Source organism: Pipistrellus hanaki (assembly GCF_964339955.1).
Source record: "Pipistrellus hanaki genome assembly, chromosome: 5".
Classification (NCBI taxonomy): domain Eukaryota; kingdom Metazoa; phylum Chordata; class Mammalia; order Chiroptera; family Vespertilionidae; genus Pipistrellus; species Pipistrellus hanaki.
The window spans coordinates 65,601,594-65,617,779 of NC_140507.1; the positions used below are offsets into that span (position 1 = coordinate 65,601,594).

At 34.2% G+C, this 16,186-nt stretch overlaps 1 protein-coding gene across 2 annotated transcripts in view; it reads right to left on the minus strand.

Moving 5' to 3' along the window:
- Window positions 1–16,186, minus strand: part of FBXO8 (F-box protein 8) — a 45,184-nt gene that overhangs the window by 26,706 nt on the left and 2,292 nt on the right. Inside the window, exons 1-2 of one of the 2 annotated variants that reach the window (XM_084884628.1) lie at window positions 14,551–14,569; window positions 2,170–2,506 (exon numbers count right to left, since the gene is read on the minus strand). In XM_084884628.1, the coding sequence (XP_084740754.1) occupies window positions 2,170–2,498 (329 nt within the window). In that variant the 5' untranslated portion in view covers window positions 2,499–2,506; window positions 14,551–14,569. Of the gene's footprint in view, window positions 1–2,169; window positions 2,507–14,550; window positions 14,570–16,186 lie in introns of those variants that run through there. The other variant, XM_084884627.1, reaches the window with a different exon arrangement.

Genomic DNA, 16,186 nt, shown 5'->3' on the forward strand with positions numbered 1-16,186 from the left:
TTCTGCAGATTGAGATAGTTGTGTCCAACTCTGTACAGAGCCAATAGCTAAGGTTTTATCTTATTACATTGCCAGAAATTCTGACTATATACCACAGATCATAAAATATAAACTCATTATTCCAGAGACATGGAGAATATTGAAATTAATACATTTTGATATATTTTTTTTAAGTAACTATCTCAAAATGACCTTATTTTTGTGTGTTCAAAAATACCTACTTGTATACAACATACAGATAATGCATTATAGAATTATATAACTATAACCTATATTGTTTTATTAACCAATGTTGCCCCAATAAATTCAATTAAAAAATCATCAACAACAACAACAAAAATCTACTTGTAGAAAGTGAAACATTAAAGTAGTTTCACTTTCTAATATTCACTATCGATTTAGGGCTCAAACTTCCTTCTTTTCACATACAAACACAATGTACAGAAAAACAAGAAAAAGCTACTATCTCAGCCTATAACACCAAAAATTGTGAAGATAGTGGTATACCTAATCTAATATGAGACTATCTTCTTAATAGTTAATTATATCCTTGCATTATTTTTATAAAATAAATAATTTTAATACAGTTTAAATAAGCTTAGTAACTTGTTTAGGAAATTACCATTATTTTAGTAGCTTCTTTAATCTATTCCCATAGATTTTGTCTTTTATTACTCAACTACAGAACCTCCCAACCTTAGTAAGTATTCAGCACATCCAAAGTTAAAATAAAAACTAAGCCATCCTTTAATTTAAAACAGAAGCAATTTATCACTAAGAAAAAAAATTCAAGCATCATAAAAATAGGCATAATTATGTGGTAAACAAAAAGGAAGAATTTCTTTAAACAATGAGCAATCCAGATTTAAATCACAAAAGAAAACTACTTTCTGGTTGAGTTCATTCAGATGAGCTTAGTTATAAACTTTTTTTTCAAAGATAAGAACATAAGTTTGCTGGGAGTACTAAAATGTAGAAAAGAGATTATAAATAAATAAAATGGTCAAGTTTTAAAGTACTTTCATTTCCTCTTATACCAAATCATTAAAATTAATAAATATAATTTGTTTTAAACATTACTAATTAATGTAAGTTTTACTTACTTCCACAGTACCTTCACTATGATAAAATAATGAGAACAACAAGATGATACTGATGATTTATATCTATTTAGAGGTAAAAAATTATCTATATAATTAGTACTGTAATTCTGTTGCATCTGGAAGCCTGTGTGAGGAATGTCATTGTTGGTAATACATTTTGACTAAAGATGGGCTATTTAGATAATTTATTAATTCTCTCAATTAGGTTTTCATTTAGAAATTCAAGTCTCATAAAGACTTGTTTTTAGATATGTTTTATATCATTATGAAGTCCCTTTTAAAAATAATGAAACAAATTTTGGTAAAGAATGCTAGAAAAACCAATGATTCTCCTATGTTTGATAATATTTTCACAACTCTAGTATATGTACTTTTTTTTTAAGGATTAATGTAGCTTCCCTAGAGTAGATTCTATTCCACCAAACATTCTTAGATTTATAGCTTAAATTTAAACTGGTATAATAGCTGTTAAAATTTCTATAATCTACATTCAGTTCAGCAGGTAGATGATCTCTTTGCTTTCTAATATTTGCCTACTTCATTGATTACATGTGGTTAAAAAAAAATTAAAAGTAGATGAAATATTCATTAAAGTTTATGCTAATAAGCACCTCTGACAAAAAGAAATATATGAATAAACAAACACAGCCATACTCCATCTGTAATCAATGGAAACAATGAGATTTGAAGAATATTTACTGATTTTTAAGTATACTTGTTCTTTATAAGGGAAGCACAAACTACACCAGGGGTGTGAACACTTAATTTTGGATTATACATTTTCACTTAACAACTTGAACTTTTAGAATAAACTGACAATTTTTGACTTAAAATAAATTGATGCATCTTGATTGGTAACCTCTCTTCTATATCTGTAACTCGTTTTCTTTTATACTGCCCTTCTTTTCCTAATATCAAATTTGACTATGAGGATAACTCTATCTTGATTTTCCAGGTTTTAATAAAGAACAACTCCGGTTGAAAGAAACATTTCATAATACAAATATAACTAGCACAAAAAGAACAATTAAGGTGATTATGTTTGGAGATATTGGAGTTGACTTACCCTTGCCACAGAAGTTCATCATTAGCAAGGTCCTGCCAAACACATGAAGCTAAGCAGAGGTCGGTTGCATTCAGGTAGGACAAGATGGTAAAGCTTAGCTCAGGAGGCAACATTTCCAAATTAATGAATCCTTCTTGTTCTTTAGATTTCCTCGCCTTTAAGAGATGATATATATCAATGCCTCCTTGGACTTGTTTACGATGACTGCCATTAGAAATGCTGCTGGCAGCCATCCTCCTGCTCTGCTCTCTGCTGAGGTAGCCTTGTTCACTGTAGCCTTCCTGCTGTAGCTGCTGGTTTCTGGCCACTCTCCACAGCCCCTGACCCATCTGCAAGCCTGGGAGAAAGCCAAAATGTAAAAAGGTTACATTAAAAAGGGAACCTGCGTTTCCCAATGGTACAACAACTCTTGACATGAAGCATTCGTTTATCGGAATTAACATTCCTCATGAAAGCATATTAAGAAGTAATATATTACCAAGAATAGCTGGTACATCGTCCGTTGAAAACAAGGGCAGAGAAAGTTTCAGACATGTTTGGTTTGATTATCACCTTTATCCCAGTTTGCTAACTACTTTTAAAGTCCACAGGTGACATAATAATTTTTCACATGGTGAGATTTAATAGTTACTGGTATCCTAAAGACTCTTACAAATTATAATTATGTGGACTTATGGGCCAGTATTAAATAGAGCTCTGATCAGAGCGCAGGACTTGAGTTAAAAGGCCTCTAGACCCTGCTTTTTATCACAACTCAGGCTAAGCTAAGCTAGCCCCTTTTAACCAAACTCCCAGATGCATAACAGCTGTGAAACAGGCTTTTAGTTTAATTCTTGCCAGTCTACATTTATGTTGTAGACTGTAATAAAATGTAACATAGGCCCTGAAGTCTAATTCAGAAACCTTATAAATTAGACACCTAGAACTCCACGATAAATAGCTCAATAATGACTATTTGGTTTTGCTGTTGCTTTAAGTAAAAATAATAATGTAGACCAATTTTCCAGTTCTTCTCCCTATAGGCCTATGGATTCCTCAGAGATAACTGGGAAAAGGCAGACAAGAGTGTGCTCGTCTTCTCCACTCCACCCACTGACCTCCAACCAGAGCAGTTCCACATTTATCTGTTGCAAGTATTGGACTTCATCATATATAAACATTTAGAAAATTAATGACCCGAACTTTAAATTTGATCTTAGCTTTAAAATAAGTAACTTTTCCTAGGCAAATAAATTCATTAAGAAAAATGAAGTCAGAAAGAGCTCTTAACTAATATAAGTAATTATTTTCATGATCTCTTTTCCTAACAAAATACTCCTTTTTTTTAAATATATATTTTATTGATTTTTTTACAGAGAGGAAGGGAGAGAGATAGAGAGCCAGAAACATCGATGAGAGAGAAACATCGACCAGCTGCCTCCTGCACATCCCCCACCGGGGATGTGCCCACAACCAACGTATATGCCCCTGACCGGAATCGAACCTGGGACCTTTCAGTCCGCAGACCAACGCTCTACCACTGAGCCAAACCGGCTTCGGCATAACAAAATACTCTTGTTTTACAAACCCAAGTTGATTACTAACATGGATGCAAGTTTGAAAATTGATTTAAAAAAACAAACATTTTATTAATTTTTTTAAAGAGAGAAAGGGAGAGGGATAGAAAGCTAGAAACATCCATAAGAGAGAAAAATTGGATCAGCTGCTTCCTGCACACCCCCTACTGAGGATGTGCCACAATCAAGGTACATGCCCTTGACCCCAATCGACCCTGGTACCCTTCAATCCACAGGCAGATACTCCATCTACTGAGCCAAACCAGTTAGGGCAAAATTTGATTTTTGTATAAAATCATTAAACTAAATTTCATAGCATAACCAGACCTTAAAATATGGGTTTGTTTTAATTAGCTGTTTACAATAAGGACTAAGAAAAGTAACAGAAACAAAACCAAGAAACAAAATCCATGGGTGGCCAGAACTTCTGAAAATTATCAGGAACAATTTGAAAATTAAGTACGATTTCAAAAGATGTCAAATATATTATCTTTTTCAATATCTATAAAGACATGATCCACATGTACATTTACTGAATTATTGGCTATTATTTGGATAATAGCCATTATAACAGATCACCTAATGATGAAAACAAACAAAAAAAAAAGAGTCCAGCATAATTTTTCATTCTTCCTCCTTACAGTGAACTGCTTAGACTTACAGGAGCTAAGTTATTAAGAGATGGGGGCAGACAGAGAAGAAACATATTAATGATTTTAAAATGTGGGGAAATTTGTTTTTGCACAGAAACCACAAAAAATAATCTTTCCTCCTACAACACAAAGCACAGGAATTGTAGTAGTTCCTCTGTTCAAGATTAAGCTCTAGTAATTACATTGTTATTTTTATTGTAGAATCTTAAGATAAAAAAGACTAGCCACTGACTTGGAGAAAATCTTTGCAAAACACTTATCTGATAAGGGACTGGTATCCAAAATATATAAAGAACTCTTAAAAGTCAACAATAAAAAACACACAATTAACCCATTTAAAAATGAGCAAAATATTTCGAGGCACCTTATCAAAAAAAGATATACAGATAGCAAATACGCATATGAAAAGAGGCTCAACATCACATGTTATTAGGCAATCACAAAACAAAACAACAATGAGATAATTATTACTACACATCTACAAGAATGAAATCCAAAATACTGACAACACCAAATGCTGGCAAGAATGTGGGAATGCAAAATGGTACAGTCACTGTAGAAGATAATATGGTTGTTTCTTAGAAAACTAAACATGCTTTTACCATATAATCCAGCATTCATGCTCCTTGGTATTTAACCAAATAAGCTGAAAGCTTATATCCATACAAAAACTTGCACATGGATATTTATAGCAGTTCTAGTCATAATTACCAGAACTTGTAAGGCATCAAGATGTCCTTCAGTAGGTGAATGGATAAACTATGGTACATCCAATGGAATATTTAGTACAAAAAAAGAAATGAGCTATCAAGCCATAAAATGACATGTATGAAACTTAAATGCATATAACCAAGTGAAAGAAACAAATCTGAAGAGTCATATGTAATATGACTTTAATTATGACATCCTGGAAAAGATAAAACAAAAATAAAGTAACACAGAAAAATACAGAATATCAACATAAATTTGTAAGGAATTTCAAGTGTGCCCAATGGATAATTTAATTTTGATACATATTGAACATTTTGAGAACATTATAAAGAAAGGCATTATTTTCATCAAGGCTATACCTGCGTTAACCTCAGCAAAAAAAATGTCTAGAAATCAAACTGATTGCTAAAGCTCATGTAGCCTGTAATAAAATGTAAATTTTAGATACTTAAACTTATTTGTCTTTTTAGGTTAGCACAACTAAAGGTAAAAAAATAAACATGGTAACTATGGTATTTGGATTCTCCAGGTTTAAGGCATTTAGTATCAATTTCTGTGTATTTCCCCTACAGCATCTTTCCAGTGGCATATGGTTGAGCAGCTGTTGTTACTCTCAGGGATGTTGCTAGGAAACACAGACTCAGGGAGATTTCCCTAGGCTCTGGACTTTAATGGGAATCGCTAAAATTGAGCGCTGAATGTGATTCAGAAAGCATCCGGCAGGTAGAAAGAGGTAAAACCAACAGCTGGTTCTTAAATCGAAAGTAAAAAAAAAAAAAAAAAAAAAAAAAAACTTGATGGGGAGAGGGGAAGTTTTAGGCTCATGTACACATAATTCAGACAAAGAAAATGGCATTTTTCTATTCTCCTACTGTTAAATAATACTGCAAATTGCCCTTTTGGGACTCCATTTTTCTTTTAAAGCAGTTGTTGATACTGGGCAAGAACACAGTACAATAAACCATTTGAGAAAGATTAATATCACAAGTTTATCCGACAGAGAAAGGAAAGGGTGTTTATAGTGTTCCACCCCACTCCCAATCTTCCTCAGGGTGACAGGGATGTGCAATGTGAATGGAAATGTCAGAAAAGTCATAAAACTCTCAAAAAGACATGGTATCCATTGCAGACGTTGTGAAGCAAGTCATGGAGGGAGGGGGGTGTGGACTCTAAAGTCCAACAGAGGAGTTTAAGCCCTCCCTCCACTGGTTATTACTTATAGGACTTTGGGAAATTTACTTGATTATTCTAAACCTTAGTTTCTTCGTATATAATGTGGAAAATAACACTTATAGCCTAAAAGGCTGTTGTAGTAGATGAGACAAGGCATATAAAGTTTCATTCCACAGCTAATAACCACTAAGATGGTACCACTTCGTTTTGACAAAATAATATTTTCACAAAGCAAAAATGATTAGTACTTTGGTAAAAAATATTTAATGATGCTTAATTGTCCCATGTTCTGTACACCAAATAAACTCATTTGTTCATGTTGACACTTGCATAGCATGGTAAGGTTTATTTACATAATTTTTCATCCCCTATCTGATATTTTAGACATGGTTATTTGTTCCCTTTATAAAAGCAATTTTTTTTACATCAATGACTACATTAAAAAAAAACAACAACAACCAAAACCTAAAAAACAAAATCCTTCTTATGATTCACAAAATGTTTTTAAACTTCAGCCTGCCTTATGGTGGTGTCAATAGAAATGGCATGAAACAGGTGCTATGTTATCATGAGTAAGATTCAACATTTGGCTCTAAAAGAGAGAGAAAATATGATAGTTTCATGCTGAGTTCTTGCATGATTTCAAACTCCTAAAATCTGTCATTTGTGTCAATTACTTGATCAAAAAAATTAAGCTGCATAGCTGAATCACTGAGGAGGCAAAGAGTTTCAAACTAAATAAAGTTAAACACAAAAAGAAGTTTTTGTATTTGAAATAAATTGGTATACAGATGGATTTTGTGATGAAATCACTGCTGATTATTTGTTCATTCAAAACAGAGATATTTATTTTTTTAAAACAATACTCTTATAAGAACACTAGAGGCCCAGTGCATGAAGTTTCATGTACTGGGGGATAGGGGTCCCTCAGCCTGGCCTGCACTATCTCACAGTCTGGGACCCCTTGGGGAATGACTGATTGCTGGCTTAGGCCTGCTCCCAGACCCCCTCACTCCTTACCACCCGCCTGTAGTGGAGGCGAGGCAGGCTCCCCCCACTGCGGCTGTGCTCACCAGCTGTGAGCCCAGCCTGTGGGAGCACATTGACCACCAGGGGGCAGCTCCTGCTTTGAGCGTCTGCCCACTGGGGTCAGTGTGTATCACAACTACCAGTGGTTCAGCTGTTGAGTCAGTTTGCATATTAGGGTTTTATTATATAGGATAGTCTATTCCATTGGTCGGCAAACTCATTAAACAGATCCAAATATCAATAGTATAATGATTGAAATTTCTTTTGAGAGACAATTTTTTTTAACTTAAACTTCTTTTAACACCACTTCTTCAAAATAGACTCACCTAGGCCGTGGTATTTTGTGTAAAAGCCACACTCAAGGGGCCAAAGAGCCACATGTGGCTCACTAGCCGACCACTGGTCTATTCCATGTTAAAATAAAAAACCAGTCAATGCTTATAGTTCTGTAAAATCACTGCAAACATGGAATTGCAAATAATGAACCACTGCTCCTAATAAGAAATGCAGGGTTAGGTTCCTGTGAGCCTTTGGACATGACGTTTTTTTGCCAGCTGATCAATACACAATTTTGTTTTGTGTCTTTCTACTGATTCACTACCACAGAACTTACCAATCATGAAAGAAGCTTATTTAACCGATATTTTCTCTGTAAAGCATAATCACAGCCTCTTAAACTTAGGAACACTAGACAGCTCTTCAGCATTACAATTGGGGGGCCATTTTAAATCACAAAATCATCAACAAACGGCACAAATGGGAAAACTGTGGCACTATATTAACCACAAAAAAGATTTGTTTACAACATGAGAACTAAAGAAGGCAGAGCATTTGTTGCCTTATTCAAACTTAGCTGGAAATGTGTGTCTCCATGGATGCAAATTTTTGCAGCTCTGCAAATGTCCAAGAATGACTGGAAAAGTGTCAAGAAAATTGATTTGGGGATAAAAATATTTATTGAGTAGACAAATTCACTAATACAAAATCTACAAAGAATGAGAACTGTAAATTAATACTACTCTAGATGGCCCATGCATTTTTCTTCCAGATGTGAATATATTTTGTTAAAGTTTATCATCTTCAGATCTATGAAATTTTAAGGATCTTCAAAATGAAATAAAAAATATTTCTAAATGTGGAAATAGTATTTCATTATTATCTGATAGAAATAAGCAAAAAAATTTCATAATGACTTAGGTTACAGAAGAGAAATTATGTTAACAAAAATCCTCTAGAAGATATCAAAGTTTGAAGTTTTTCTTTTCAGAGGACAAAATAAGCTCTGTGGTGAGGAAAAAAATTCAAGGTAATTAGGACACATATATTTTCTTATTTTTCAGACTTGACAATAAAATATAGCCTTATAAACTAAGATTTAGATATTCTTTAGTAAGTTTAAATTCTTCATTGAGCATGGTTAACCCAAATATAATAAACCTGGAACTCCCTTTTAAACTGGATGAAGTATCAAATAAAGCAATGGCTGCCGAAACCAGTTTGGCTCCGTGGTAGAGCGTCGGCCTGCGGACTGAAAGGTCCTGGGTTTGATTCCGGTCAAGGGCATGTACCTTGGTTGCGGGTGCATCCCCGATGGGGAGTGTGCAAGAGGCAGCTGGTCGATGTTTCTCTCTCATCGATGTTTCTAGCTCTCTATCTCTCTCCCTTCCTCTCTGTAAAAAATCAATAAAGTATATATATATATAAAAAAAAACCACACAAATAAAGGCAAATAAATATTATTCAGGAGTTTATATTTTCCTGGAATTATGCAAACATGGCTATCAATTTAACTAATCTTGACTGTTTTAATACAGTGGTCAAACAATGCTCCCTCTGTCTCAAAGCTATTTTATATTGCTTGGTTTAAAGGTCAAATATTCGTGCTCAATTCTGTACTACTCACAAATGCACTCCATGAGTGGACAGGAGATCCAAAAACCTGGCACTGAAGGCTATTGAACAGGGATTGGTAACCAAATTAAGTGACCTTGAATACTCAGTGGTTCTATGGATAAATGTATCATTATCAGTTAAATGACAGAAGAGTATTTTATTTTCATTTAGTTAAATTTTATATTTTGGTACTATCATATCTTAAACTTCAAATTTAACTTTCAGTTCCTAAAATCCTATGTGCCATGGCCCAGTAGCTAGAATGACACAAATGGATATTAACATGATTTTAGGACTAATTCCAGAATTTTTCCAAAAATAAAGTCTTTGGAAAATATTTACCAAGAAGAGTGCATACCGCTTCTTAAAGATGCATTATGGAGCAAACAGCCTCTATCACCTTTAAAGGATCTGTGGTACCTGTCAACATTTTAGGCATGTTACATGTAGGGTTATTATACTTCATTGATAATTTTCCTTCTAAAACAGCTCTTTTGTTATTACATAACTTAATCTTAATATTCTAAGCTCTAAAATCATTTCAATTCATTCATAGTTTTAGAAATAGGTTTTAAACCAGAATTGAGATAAATAAATGGTAGGATACAATCTCATACATGATTTATGACATAAGGCAGAGATTTTCAACTGGTGTGCCACAAGAATTTTTAAAACATGCAACACCTGACTATTCAGTCAGGGGTGCTGACCTCTTTTCCCTTGGATTGCCAAATGTAAAAAATGACAACAGCCAATAAACAATAGTTGTGTGGTGTGAATGAATGAAAATCATACCTTTTTCTTCTTTTTTTATCAGATCGGCAAAAATGTATTTTTTGGTATGCTGCAGAATTTTAGTAGTTTATGTGTGCCATGAGATGAAAACAGTTGAAAGTGGCTGGCATAAGATATCAATTGGTCATCAGATAAAAGAAAAAATATTCTCACTTTTGAAAAAAGTCTTTTATGGTCAAATTTTGTCTTGATAGAAATATAAGACTGATTCCCTAGCTGGTTTGGCTCAGTGGATACAGCATAAGTCTATGGACTAAAGGATCCTGGGTTTGATTCTGGTCAAGGGCACATGCCCGAGTTGTGGGCTCAATCCCAGTAGGGGACCTGCAGGAGGCAGCTGATCAATGATTCTCTCTCATAATTGATGTTTCTATCTCTCTCTCTGCCTCTGCCTTTCTCTATGAAATCAATAAAAATACATGTATTTAAAAATATATTAAGATTAAGCACAGCCCTAACCAGTTTGGCTCAGTGGATAGAGCGTCGGCCTGCAGATTGAAGGGTCCCAGGTTAGATTCCGTTCAAGAGCATGTACCTTGATTTCAGGCACATCCCCAGTAGGGGTGTGCAGGAGGCAGCTGATCAATGCGTCTCTCTCATTGATATTTCTCACTTTTCCTCTCCCTTTCTCTCTGTAAAAAAATCAATAAAATATATTTTTTAAAAAGATTGAGCACATATAATTATCACCTTTCCCTTCAATTAAAATGAGAGAAAAGGAATAAAAATTGTAAAAACTAAACCTATGAGAGAAAGGAAAACAGGACGTTAAGTGGACATGAAATTTCAACAGATTTCTGTAACATGAGAGTGGAAGGGGAGTGCTTACTAATGGACCCATGAAGAGGAAAGAAGAGAAAAGTCTGGAAGAGCAGAGAGAGAAGTACATTACAGAACCCTCAAGAGGCTTTTAGGGGTCCAAAACACAGTATAAAGATTGGAGTAATTCGGAGCAAAATTGGGAAAAAAACAGGATTAACATCTCTGGGTCGCTGTTTCCTTCCTCACACAATAATGAGGGGGGGAAATCCCCCTTTACAATTATTTTTGTGAAAATTAAATGTGTGCACATGGAACAATAGACCACAATTTAGCCACCAACACACATACATCGTGTGTCTAGAATGCTTATGCATCTATTTCAACCCCTTTCCTTACCTAGGTAAAGTGAAGAGGCAGGTGGTTTCACTAAAGAAATTGAATGACTTTGGAGGAAAGACTCCCCTCCTCTCCTACTCGCATTTACAAGTGGCCCAACATAACGGCTAACAGACCAGAGCACGGGCAACCCATGCAGATGCATCATTCTATGGATCAGCTTCTTATTGTCTTATTCAAGTGCAGCGGAGATACTCACACAACAATCACCGGGTTCATTTTTCCTGATTTCACCCAGTGACTCTTCAATAAGTTAAATTTAATCTTAATCTAATAGTCATAGTTATAAAATCATATACTTTACATGTGACATATTTTGAGAGTTTGAGTAGAGTAAGAATCCACTGAAATTCTGCTATATAGAATATGATAGGAAGGAACATCTTTCTCCCAACTTGCCCCTTTCCAATCCACTTGGGATCCCCCCCCACTTCACCCTCTAAGGGTTACCAAGAAACTCTTTCTTAAGTAAGGATTATGAATGTCCAAAGCTTTTATTCCTAACCACCAAACCACATTCTCAGAGTGTTAGAGCCCACAGATGGCAAAGGCAATCCACCATCTGTTTCTCCATCACTGGCTCGCATCTTTTACCTCTGTCACTGCTTGTTAGCTCCATTCTCTTTCCCAGCTGTGCTTCTCTCTCAGACTACTGTTCTTGTGGAAAGCACATAGGCTTTGATGTGAAAACAAGTCTGGCTCCAACTCCAACATAGAATCGATGAGCCTGTAGTCTGTGGTCCTCATTTGCCTCATCAGTAAAATAATGGATAATTCTTACCCAATGGATACTTAGAGAACCTACCCACAGTAGATAGTTTACAATAAGAGATAGTTTTTGTAGCCACCCCTCATGCCCTTTTAAATGATAACACTTATTTTGTTTTGTTTTTCCATTTCAGAGTATACTCTATTATTTTGCACTTAATTACCCGAGTAGTCATATCCTGGTTCTAAATTTCATTAATTTAGGATTTGTGAAATTTGGAGAGATTCCATTTACCTTTGATAGGAGAAGAAAATCACAGCTAGTGAATATATAAAGTAGAAGTTAAATTTGCTTAGATTGATATATAAACACAAAGTTTAGCATATAAGGCCAGTGATAACAAAGATACCGTTTTGGTGTTAAGTACTAACATAATATTTAATCGTTATTGATGTGTTAATGTCTGATAGAGAAATAGGTAGAAATTTTCTTGATACTGTTACTATGAAGGGTGAATTTTAAATTGGAGCTCCAATTATGCCATATAGTGTGTGACTGTAAATTCTTCAAACAAGATTTCTGAGCTTCTATTTCTCATAAAAGAGGGGAATTCACTCCTATCTATTTTATAAGGTTGCTAATGAGCCTTAACCAACATAACATATATAAAAGCCTCTTTTAATTGGTAAAGCTGTATGAGGTCCTACTGCATTTTCTTTTTTTCTAATGCAAACATCTGAGAAACAGCTATACTTATTTTTTTTTCTCCTTTTACACAATTTTGGATGTAGTTTTTTCTTTGTTTAAAAAAGTTTTAGTCTAAATGAATTTGTTGCAAACAGCATAAAGGAACTTCTACCTAGAAGGCAGTATACATTAGATTAATTACCAACAACTACATATCAGTTAGTTTTTAAGAACAATAATACTTTTCTACGACTTATAGCAGATGGCTGTATTTCTAAAAGGGATGGTGTTTTGGACTGACTGCATTTGTAATGTCTTGCCTTTTTTTAAAAAGGCAGAGTAGCCGAAACCGGTTTGGCTCAATGGATAGAGCATCGGCTTGGGGACTGAAAGGTCCCGGGTTCGATTCCGGTCAAGGGCATGTACCTTGGTTGCGGGCATATCCCCAGTAGGGGGTGTGCAAGAGGCAGCTGATCGATGACTCTCTCATCGATGTTTCTAACTTTCTATCTCTCTCCCTTCCTCTCTGTAAAAAAATAATAATAATAAATAAAAATTAAAATAAATAAAACAGGCAGAGTATTTCTACAAAAGAATAAGATAGAAATTATTTATTAATAGTGGTTGGAATATATAATAGAAAGCCTATTTTTAAAATATTAAGCAGCTTTAGTCAAAACATGTCCTTGTGACAGTTAGAGATCAAATAAAGCACTTTTCTATAAGAAAAGGCTAACTGAACTAAGGCTTTTAGTAATTCCATAACACTAAGCATTCCAATGGCACATGCTGTGGAGACAACTATAAGTAATAAAGAATGGTTTATACCCTATGCAGGTAGAGAATACACAATGGCAGATGGGAAAAATATAAAGGAGGCTGGAGGTCTTAAAAAAGCATTCTGCTTTAAATACTTTTGTTTGAAGCAAAACCATTCCGTAAGTCTCTTCCTGAGCAAACAATGTTAAATTACTGGTTTGCAATTGACATGAAAAATCTCATTTAAATACTCATTATAAATGGTTAGTTTTCTTTTGCTATTTCTTAAGTGTCTATATGGTGGAATTCATAAATAAGAAATTTCCTACCTCAGAGATAGAGATCTAAAGGATGTACCAAAAGAGTAATCTCTCCAATGTAATGTATATTAAGATTTAAAGATGAGGAATGTTCACTTATTTGTATCTTTTTGACAATTTTCATATTTTTCTAGCAGAAAGAAGTGACAACTATATTTTTGTTTTTAAAAATCTGTAAGTGATATTATGATGTTACTCAATGTCATAGGAACATAGGAGATTCTGTGAGAAAATATTTTCTATGAGACATTGAGAATCAATTTGGCAGTCCAGTATTTACTACTCCACTTCCAAAAGAACAGACCACCAAAGTAGTTTAGAAAAGAGTGAGTAGAGAATTAAAAAAAAAAAAAAAAAAAAAAAAAGGAAAGGAAAGAAAAAAACCTGATAACCAATCACACCTCTAAAATTGAAAGGCAACAACTGTAAAGAAATGAAGGAAGGGTCTGTCCACAAGGAGGTCTTTCTAAGGAGAAAAGGGAAATAGCTAAGTACTGAGAGGTCACAGGGTACATTAAACACATAAAAAAAAACCCCACTCATTAAATTTAAAGATCTGGTCCTGCAAGAGCAGTTTTTGTTCCTAAAAGGCATACCAGTTGTACTTGTTTTAATTCACAAAGATTTACAATATTACTTTGTTTTCTGGAGGTTTTTTCCTGTTCTTTAATTTGATTCTGTAATGAGTGTTACCAAATGGCATCTAAACAAATGTAAAAATTAAGACGTGTCATTTAAATGTAACCAAAAAGCTGAGAACTGTGTGCCTATTTAATTTCTTCGGCTTCTTTTTCAAAAAATGTTCCATTGTCTGTTTTAACTTTTAAATAAATTTATCATATTCCTCACCAGCATTATTTTTAATTACAATGGCTCTTACTTAAACTACACTATTTACTCAACCCAATTATAATCAGCAGCTGCATATCCCAACTCACCTCCTCAGGACATACCACACTCCATGCCCACCAACCACACTGGCCACTCCTATGAGTTGTGGAATTAAAAACAAAACAAAGACTGTAACTCTTACTGAATTACTTTTATACAAACCAAACAATGTGTTAAAGTAAAATAAATATCAAAAGAAGCCCCAAGTAGGGGAAAAATCAGAAATGAGCTGAGAAACATCTAATAATAAAGATTCCGACACAAAACATGGTTCTGATTCAGGCTCCTTCTTTAACTAGTTGTGGGTACTGAGCAAGTCACTTAAGTTTCAAAGTCTCAGTTTCCTCACCTGTAATACAAGGGTTTTGAACTTGATGATCCCTAAGGTCTCTTTTAGCTATAAAATTCTATGATTCTATAAAAATAAAATGAGAAAACATTCTTTTAGAAGGTAAAATGAAGAGGTGATGGAGACAGATGTATGTATGTGTGAGTGTATTTAGCATCTGCCCTGCCCATCTCTCTTTTCCACGTTCATGACTTCTACAAATTACTATTCAGCATGAGCAGATAAGGGTTTGTTCTCCAAGCATGACTCACTTGCTAAAATCTCACTCCTTCTTTCAATCAGTTTATGAAATCCTGTACAACCTATTCTTGAAGAATATGCAAATTGCTGATTACAGAGCTAAACTCCCTAAATCTTCTGCATAAATTTGAAACCACAAATATCTTTTCTCATCTCTATATCACAAAAGTATTTGCGCCAAATATGATGTAATCTTACTCAAGTCAGGACATTTTAGTTTTAGTGTAGAATCTATGTCAATAATTTGTCAGAATTACAAAATGATGAGAAAAAAATAAAGAAATGGGGAACATAATTTTTTAGAAGTAGATGTATGATATTAAAGTTATTTTAAGTAAAATACTTCAATGAAAAAGTATCATGGGTTAGATGTATATATTTCACAGACTCTCAATATTAATTATTTTCATGCATTATCACAGGCCAAGCAAGGCATTAGTCTGTTTCCAAATTTGAATCAAGGTATAGAAAAAAACAGTTGGCTAATCAAAGAACTATAAAATCATAAATCTGAATGACTAATTTCAATGTACTATGATTAAAAAAGGTCATCTCTTGGTAATTCAATGTTTCAGTTTCCACAAAACAACAAACACACAAAGCATTCCCTATTAAACTGATCATACATAATAAATTACAATTCATGTTTTAGCTTATCTAGAAGTTATTACCTTAAGATATTTTATGGGTGAAAGTACATCAACTGTGTTACTTTTGTAAGCATCTGTTTAAAATTTTGCAGCCATCTAAGGGCCCCAAATTACTAAACTGAAGTATGTTAACCTGATAGGGAGCCCCAATTTAAAAGCCAAATTTACAATCTGAGAATTGACACAATCAGGATGGTATTAAGCCCCTGAGGGATAAGAGATAAACCTGAGTAATACTTTACTCGCAGATAAGGATTTACAACATCTTTCAAACTTGGAAGAAGCATAGACATTTTTACAGTGGATCACAGCCAAAACAGTGTCACAAGAAAACCTGAAGTCTATACCTTTCATTTCTGATAAACTTATATGGTTCACTGACAAAAGCTGTGCTGGTAATGTACATCCAGGTAATGCCGGAAAAGGTGGTACCTGCCACCTCAT